Below are 8,746 nucleotides of genomic sequence, written 5' to 3' on the forward strand. Positions count from 1 at the left end.
TTTTTTTTTTTTACAACTTTAATAACGTGGTTAACAAGTTTTTTAATGCTATTAGTAAGTTTGATATAGTAGTTAACAACATGTTTTTCTAAAAAATTCAAAGAGTGGTAATTTTATAACTTTAATAACAGGATTACCAAATTTTGTAATGCTATTAACAAGTTCAATATAGTAATTAACAACAGATTTTTTGAGAAGTTCAAAAAGTGACATTTTTACAATTTCAGTAACGCGCTTAACAAAACATGTAATAATATTAATAACTCTCATAGCGTCATTAACAAAATTTTCATATGAAGGTTGTACATCAAAATTTTTTCATTTATTAGGTAGTTATTATGGTTATGAAAGTTGTTAATATTATTATATAATTTGTTAATAGAGTTGTTAATTGTATTATAAGAGATTGAGAATTGTTAATATCATTACATAATTTATTAATCAGATTATTGAAGTTGCAAAATACAACCTTTTGAATTTTTCAGACAACCTATTGTTAATTGTCATATTAAACTTGTTAATAGTATTACAAAACTTGTTAACCACGTTACTGAAATTGTAAAAATACTATTTTTTAGATTTTCTAAAAAACATATTGTTAACTGTTATACAAACTTATTAATATCGTTAAAGAATTTGTTACCTATATTACTAAAGTTGTAAAAATTCTATTAAAAAAAAAAGTTGTTGGCCGTTAATGTTTCGACGACAGGTTGTCGGTGACTGCCAGAGCTCTGATGAAGGCGGCCCACTTGAACTTTGATAGTCATCGCAGTCAGTGAGGGTCCGGCAATCGACCTACCGGTGAAGATGCTTGATATTTTTTAAAAAAATATAAAAAGTAATATAATCATTTTAGCAATTTTGCAAATCTCAATTTAGTCACTTATATCTAAACTGGAATTTTGCTTATTTAAATGACATTTTGGGGTTTTGAAATTCAGAATCATTTTTCTGTCATTTTCTCAATATTTTAGAAAAATTGACATAAATGATTGGCCCATTCATCCTAAATATTAACTCATTTTTCAAAATTTTTGCAAAGGTAATTTAGGATAAAAACTTGTATAACTAAAAATTGAGAAGAAATAAAAACTTGACAAAATTATTTCCTTTGGTCATTTCAAATAAATCTAATAAATTTGGGGTTTTTTAAAAAAAATTTTTATGCTCAATGTAATTTTCCCTAACTCAAATCATTAAAAAAAATCATGATTTAGTTGGTTAAAAAAATTTATGATTTCCTGGGAAATTTCATTAGTAGAAACCAGCTGTGATTGGCAAAGTGGAAGCCGCTGAAAATAGAAGCAAGAGGCAAGAATCCAACGTTGAAATTCATTAGCGCTGGTTGTCTTTACCGGAAGCTTATCATCCATGGCTACCAGTAATGGAGGTGATGATCAACAGAAGCAATTAGCGGAGCTGAGCAAAACCCTAAAAGAAGGAGAGAGAATTCTCGCGCCAAGCCGACGACCCGATGGTACTCTCCGGAAGCCTATTCGGATCAGAGCTGGATATGTTCCTCAAGACGAAGTCGCCATTTATCAATCTAAAGGTGCCCTGGTACGATTTTCTGTATCATAATCCTTGTTACACAGTATTTGGTTTCTCTTTGAAGGTTCAACCCTTCCTTTTCTTTCACCCTTTTGTTTGACTGCTGCCAAATTTACCTAGGAACGTTCAAAGTTTGACAAAGTTTGGATTTTTAGGCTTCACACACACTGTCGATATACCAATGGAGAGTATTGTCCAGTATGCGTATTGAAACAATGTTGTGAACATCTTCCCCGGCTTTTATTGACTTTTGGTCGAAGATGATGGAGATCATAACATAATGTTGCATCGTATGTATTGGCTAATTGGATTTTATAAATTCTGCAGGCAGAAATTGAAAGAGAACATATTAAGCTAATGATGCTGTAAACCATCATGACGCGTAATACATTTGATGTGTCGCTGGATTCAAATTGACAAAGAACTAGCTTAACGGATTTTACAAGTCTTTTGGGCTAGACTTCCTGGCAGTTTTCTTGAACTACTTCTGTTTTCCCATTTTGATTCTCTAGTTTGGCCTATGCAGTTGAAAAAAGAGTTGGCTTCACATGCTGGTCCTCCGGGTTATGATCCTTCATTAGACGCAAAACCCAAGTCTAAGTCAGTTAAGAGGAATGAAAGAAAGAAGGAAAAGCGGCTTCAGGTGGGTTATGTACTTACGCTACCTATCTCTGTCATGATTACTTATTCAATTGGCTTCCCAGGACAATTATTTTAACCTTCTCTCCCATCGAGTTGAAAGTTCGGGTAAGCAGGGTTTTAGCTGTCAATCTAGTAAGACATGATGTTTCATCATGAATTGATTGTAGGTTATGTAGGAATATAGTATCAAAACAATTGCTTTTTTAAATTTGTTACTTGTAAACTTGTTGCTAGCTTCCTTTCACCATTTCTTATATTGGCTATCTTTAGGAAAATCATTTTACCTGCATGTTTTAAGCCCTCTATATATTCACAGTAATCAAAAGAGTGACTTGGGGTAAAAACTTCCTGCTTGTTTGTGATAAGATAATATCTCGGAAGGAGTGATAATCATCCATGACTTCTGTCACTCAGTGCTGACAAGTTGCCCCTGAGTCCATGAAAGCCTTTTGGTTCAGGAACATATAGGATTTTATGAACTCTTATAGAAATGGGGGAGAATATAAGCAGGAATTGAGCCAAATTGAACAATGTTCATGTGTTTATTCACACATTTACCTTCTAACTTACAAACCTCTAATTGTAGCATAAAAGAACATAGGCTTCTTGCCCATAAGAGATGCTATTTGCTGGGAAAAGTGTATCAGAAAGTTAGCCTGTAACTGTCCATAGAGCTTCTGTGGAGATAGAAATGAAGCAACTACTCTCTCCGTTCCTTATTATAAGAGACGAATAACCGAATTACGTTGATCAAAAAAGCAGTTAAAATTAGTTAAGAACAATCAATGTGTAAAAAACATAATCTTTTTTCCAAAAATGCCCTCATTAATAAGGAGAGAGAGCATGAGAGAGAACAATTAAATTATTGAAAGAAAGAGAAATGGGAGGGAGAGAGAGTGTGAATTGGAGACAATAAATATAGGTAAAATAGGAAATCAACACAAAAAAGTAGAGACAACTTTTAAGTGTCTCTTATATATAGGAACATGCCATAAGCATCAAATGTCTCTTATAATAAGGAACGGAGGGAGTATCCTGTTGGCACTTAAGAAGGACTGACCAGCGCAAGTTTTAATTGTTATAAAATATGTTTCGTTGTTTTTTAGAGCAACAAGTTGTGAAAGTTGCTCAATGTGTAAACAACTCTTGTCTTTCCTTTAATTTTCTCTTGCAGACTGCTCTTGAAAAGGAAAAGAACTTGGAACAAACCGGAGATGACGACAATAGTAACCAGGAAGAACTATCTGTCAACAATTCGGGTCACATATCAGAGTCTGTCACTTCATTAACCTCTCATCTGAATGAATTAGCTGTTTCTAGAGATTCTTCCATTGTTACTCCTGCATTAGAGACTGCAGAGGGTTCAGACCCAGCCGGTAGTCAAGACATAGATAAAAGAATTCGAGCACTTAAAAAGAAGGTACATCAACCATACTTTCCAGCTTTCTCATGACTTGGTCTCTAATTTGCATCCAGTAAGGCGACAATAAAACCAGCCGTTAATATGGGCTGACAGTGTTAGCATATGCTGAAGTTACTTTTATACTGTCACGGTTCAGTAATCTTTACTATGATAACCTAGGTGGTTTGTGGTATCAATTGACATGCAATTATCTGTCTATTTTTCCGAAGCCTTATTCCTCCTTGTCTCTGCATTCTTCATGCAACAATTTATTTTAATCCTATTAAATCTAACTTAAATGTGTGATATGTAAATTTTTTGTTTTCTTATTCTAAAAAAATTGTGAGAAGTGAAGGATTATGTTGTCCTTTGGTGACATCCGACAGGAAGCGTGGAATTAGAGATCAGTGATTTTATAGTGCTGGTCTTAGGATGTTGTGGTCTTAGTGGTATGAAGTATACAGGCGTAGCATGGTTTCATCAGCTGGTTTAAAATCACCTATTATTGGTTTATTTCCGTTGTTATGGCATAAGAACGTCATATTGGGTTACTTTGGTGCTGCTATTAATCAAGTATGATTTACGGTTGGAAATTATTTATCACTTCAACACAGTATCGAGAAATGAGGATATGTTTGACCATGGATCTCATTTTGAGTTTTACTAGTTTGTGAGGTAGCCTTTTAGGTTGTCTCCATAGGAAAACTCGTCTGCCTGGTGTGTTTCTGCTAGTTTCTTTCTGATTAAATGACAAATTCTGCGCTTCATTCAAGTATTTGAAATTTTGAATGAGTCCAACTGGATCCACAGCCTTTCTTTCTCCATGAATCATTAATTCCAATTTTACCTATTTTAAATTGTCCCAATTATTCTGGTTATTTTCGTTAACATTTTTATTTATATTTCATGCTAGTGTCCATCTAACATCTCCATTTCCCGAGATATGATCATATTGAGTGTTCAAGCTGAGAACTAACTCATGGGCTGATAAATGTTTGGATAAGAGACAATTATTGATGGCTAACAACCGTATCTATGTTTAGCAAGATGTCCATTGTTTGATTACCGAAGCTGAGTGTCATCACACTTCAACATGTCATGTGGATCTAAAACTCACGCAATGTCTAAACTTTTCTTTGCAAAATTTTTCCGTGGATGCTCAAATGCAATGCCACTTTATAAGCTTAATATCTCGATTATATTGTTCCACAACTGCTTTGATCACCATTTATAATATTTGGTTGAATTAAGCACAATACATAAAGAATAGAATTGGATGTTCATAGATATCAATGGCATTTTGCGATTTATATAACCAGTCACATAGTGGTATAAGGCTTGATGATGATGATTACTGAATTAAGAGAGCTATCTATCTAGGGTTCTTCCCTCTCATAAGCGCATAATATTTGATCGGTGGGTGCAGATTCGGCTTACAGAAGCCCTACAGCAGAAAAGTGCAGAGCAAGATTTGAAGCCAGAACAGTTGGAAAAGCTATCAAAACTGGAAGATTGGCGCAAGGAGCTTAAGTTATTGGAGGATCAGAAGGCGGACACAACAGCATCATGAAACGAAGTCTTAAGAATTAGAATGATGAGTGTGTGTACTTCTTATCCATGTTTTTGTTCTTGATGAGATATGGACACTTTAATGGAAACAGAGGTTCATCTATCAAAGATTTCTTTTAATTACATGATGCTGTGTGTTTGCAATGGTTTTTCCACAGTATTGTTTTGATTTTCCTTTTTTTCAATTTTTTAGATTTGTGGTTGGCAAAGGAAGATTGAGGCCATGCCATTGTATTGAGTTCTTAAATTGTCTTTCTGAGTTTCCATATGAACTATGATGAACCATTTGAAAGCTGCACTGCATATTACGAAGGAGCAACATTTGGAGGGACTCTTAGCTGTTCATTTTATTTTTGGAAAGCGTTTTCATCACCCTAACCTTGAATTGCTTTAGATTTTTGAAATTTCATGACATGCGGAGAAAATATCCCATAGATGCCGCAAAAAATTGAAAATGGACCAAAATGAATTTTGGGAATTAGTTACAAATACCACTTTTTTTATTATTAATATGTCATTTAAGATTTTAGCACATAGATGACAAAGTATGATTAATTTCAATTTTTCCAATAAATCCTTAATTCATTTTAATAATGAATGCTTCCTTTGATTTCTAAAGTTGGTGAAATGATCATATAATTTACAAGGTAACAAAAAGGTCTTCTAATGTTGGCAAAAAAAAAAAAGAAGGTCTTCTAATAAATTTTCAGTGCTAAAGCATAAAGAAAAAATTGAGTACTGAATTTGAAAATGTCTAGTTGTCGCCCTCCCCCAAAAAAAAGTAGTATTAATATATTTTGCCAATTTAATAAGAAAATATTGTACTCCTCCGGTCCTAATTATAAGACCCAATTGACTTATTTGAGGAGATTAAGGAAGTAAGTTAAGTTGGTTATTTATAATAAATAAGTGTTGTTATTCCTAAAATATCCTTGCTAATTAAGTATATTGGTTAAAACTATCATTATTAGAAGGATTATCTTGGAAAAAAATGTATAAATATAAGAGAGAAAATGGATTGGGTCTTATAATTAGGACCAAATAAAAAGTCAAATTGGGTCTTATAATAAGGACCGGAGGAGTATTTATTATGAGTTGTTATGCTCTCTCACAAGAGTTAAGGTGAGATCACTCTTTCTTTTGACGGGAAAATGCACAAACATGTTAGACTTGAATTAAAGACCGGAGGTGGTATTAGATAATTTCATAAAAATACTATTAGAAAATGACATTAAGGTCCCACGGAAGAAAAAATACTGCAAAAAAGTCCTTTCAAATCTAATACCTACTTAAGAGTCCCAAAGGGACTTGGTTGCAATAAGGTAAATCATAAAAAGACTATGCTGTCCCTACTGAAATGAAATCTGATTTTAAACCCTATTTCCATTTACGCATTGCTATCTCACTCTCCTCTAAAAAACTAACGCTAAATCAACCCTCATCAGAAGCAAGGAACCTCAAATCTGTTTACCTTTGCTATAATAATTGAAGATCGTCCAGGTATAGGGCATCATTGAAGCTGTTTATGGTCGAAACAAAGCTGTTGTTGTCAGCATCTCTATGTTCATCTGTGTTCTTCATTTATGGCAATGTATTCCTTTTGTTTCTCTGCAAATTTTTTGAGTTTAAAATAGTACACTAAGACCTTTAGGTTGGTGATTTAAGTTGGGGTTTCATTGTGGGTGAGTAGGATGATGATGGGTTCTCTGTTTTTGGTGACATTGTGAGTGGTTTTGCTCTGTTTTAGCATGGTTTATCATGAAAAGCTGAAGAAGATGAAAGTTGGTGTGGGTAGAAACCTTTTCTGCGAAATGTGATATTGTGTTGTCAATGTAGGCTGCGAAGGTTGTCAATGGATGCCGTGATAGTTGTCAGTAGGGCTGCTTCACTTGTCAATAACAACTGGACGATTGTTGATGCAGATTTACATTACTGATAGCCAGTACGTCTGGGAAGCATTTACTTGTTTTGTTCATATAGGGAATAAGTTTATAAATGATAGAGAAGATGATATAAGATATATTGGAAGGAGTGCAAGAACAGCAAGTATAAAAGAAGGGACAAGTAATGAAGAGTGTAACTGAAACTGGTTATATCGATTGTGCTTGTAAAATGGCATTTTGTATTGAAGTCATTAAATGCTATGATAAAAATAGTTGATGAGATTGTGCTTACAATTTACGCTGCCACTTTTGACAATTTAATGTGGTTGTATTGACAAGTAAATTATGAAGTTAATATCTATGGACTAGTGAACAAGTAGTATTATTGTTTTATATTAAATTCATGGATAATCTAATTCCATGCAGCCTATTGTTTTATGTGAAGGTGTTATTTATTTGAAAATTTCAATTAAATTATGTTTAACAAAGTAGCTCTGAAAATGACATTAAACAGCACAAAATTTAACAAGTTACAATAGCCTTATGAACAAGTCAACGGGTGGATATTAACAACTATATTAAAAACTTTCAAATAAAAGGTGTCATTTATTTAAAATGCTCAATTAAGTTATATGTAATTAAAATGAAAATATTAACCAAAAGGTATAACCAAAATTTACATTAATTAGATAATAATTTTTCAAAATTTGATAAGTGACAGTGCCACCATTGACCAGTCATAGTGCCACCGTTGACAAGTCATAGTGTATTTGTTGACAAGCTTGATAATGCTTAATTCGTCGCGGTGCCCGAAGCAATCCGCTATAGCCTCTGAAGCAGGAAAAAGGAGAGACATTCTGCAATAGGCACCGCGACACTTGGATGAATCTGCCAAAGGACCTCCGCACCTGGATGAAATTCTATACCCTTGATTTCATAGTTAACAAGTCACAGTACGACCATTGACAAGTCACAATACCACCATTGACAAGTCATATTACTACCGTTGACAAATCAAATAGTAATTACGATTTATTGATTTTTTTTAAGTTAACAAATGTCACATTAATCTAGAGGATATGTCAATATTAAATGACACTATATAACTTAAAATCACTTTTTTTTTTAAAACTCATATCTGCAGTTATATTGACACATAATAGTGTAGCAAATGACAAGTGACATTATCACCATTAATAAGCGATGGTGTAATTATTGACAATTCATTTTATAATTTTATATCAGCAATGATATACTTTTAATAATGATTATATACAATATTATAACCAAAATGTAATATGTCAGAGTAATTGAAAACATTTCATGATGCAAAAACCCATTATATACCTTGAATTCACATTTTAGATAATTTACATCAGTAGATTAATTGACAAGTCATAATACAAGCAGTGACAAGTCAAAACAGGTCTATTGACAATGTAGGGTACAATAATTACAACTCAAATGACAGCAGAGTCTAACATATCAATTAATAGTCAATTTTCATTTACACTTTCATATACATAAAACTACACCTATTTCTCAACCCATCTAAAAAAAACCATATGGGTTGCATGTAATTACTAAACGAACTGTTGGTATGTATCCATTTACAAAAAAAAAAAATCCATTCACACTTATTTACAAAATATTCCTTTCACGCCCATATATAAAAAATAGTTGATTTCAATATGTT

At 33.0% G+C, this 8,746-nt stretch overlaps 1 protein-coding gene across 1 annotated transcript; it reads left to right on the top strand.

Moving 5' to 3' along the window:
- Positions 1–1,298: 1,298 nt before the first annotated feature.
- On the top strand, positions 1,299–5,494 carry LOC114756190 (partner of Y14 and mago). Its single transcript, XM_028945105.1, has 4 exons — positions 1,299–1,563; positions 2,081–2,197; positions 3,371–3,616; positions 5,025–5,494. Exons 1-4 carry the CDS (start codon positions 1,375–1,377, stop codon positions 5,166–5,168), a joined length of 696 nt encoding a protein of 231 aa, XP_028800938.1. The 5' UTR covers positions 1,299–1,374; the 3' UTR covers positions 5,169–5,494.
- Positions 5,495–8,746: the final 3,252 nt, after the last annotated feature.

This window comes from Neltuma alba, unplaced genomic scaffold, assembly GCF_004799145.2.
Source record: "Neltuma alba isolate B1F8T4 unplaced genomic scaffold, ASM479914v2 tig00010376_pilon, whole genome shotgun sequence".
NCBI lineage: Eukaryota > Viridiplantae > Streptophyta > Magnoliopsida > Fabales > Fabaceae > Neltuma > Neltuma alba.

Bases quoted from the DNA above. Each gene is read 5' to 3' on its own strand.
- LOC114756190 (XM_028945105.1), top strand. From the start codon at position 1,375: ATGGCTACCAGTAATGGAGGTGATGATCAACAGAAGCAATTAGCGGAG. The intron at 1,564-2,080 runs GTACGATTTTCT...TGGCCTATGCAG, and splicing joins ATCAATCTAAAGGTGCCCTG to TTGAAAAAAGAGTTGGCTTC. The intron at 3,617-5,024 runs GTACATCAACCA...CGGTGGGTGCAG, and splicing joins TTCGAGCACTTAAAAAGAAG to ATTCGGCTTACAGAAGCCCT.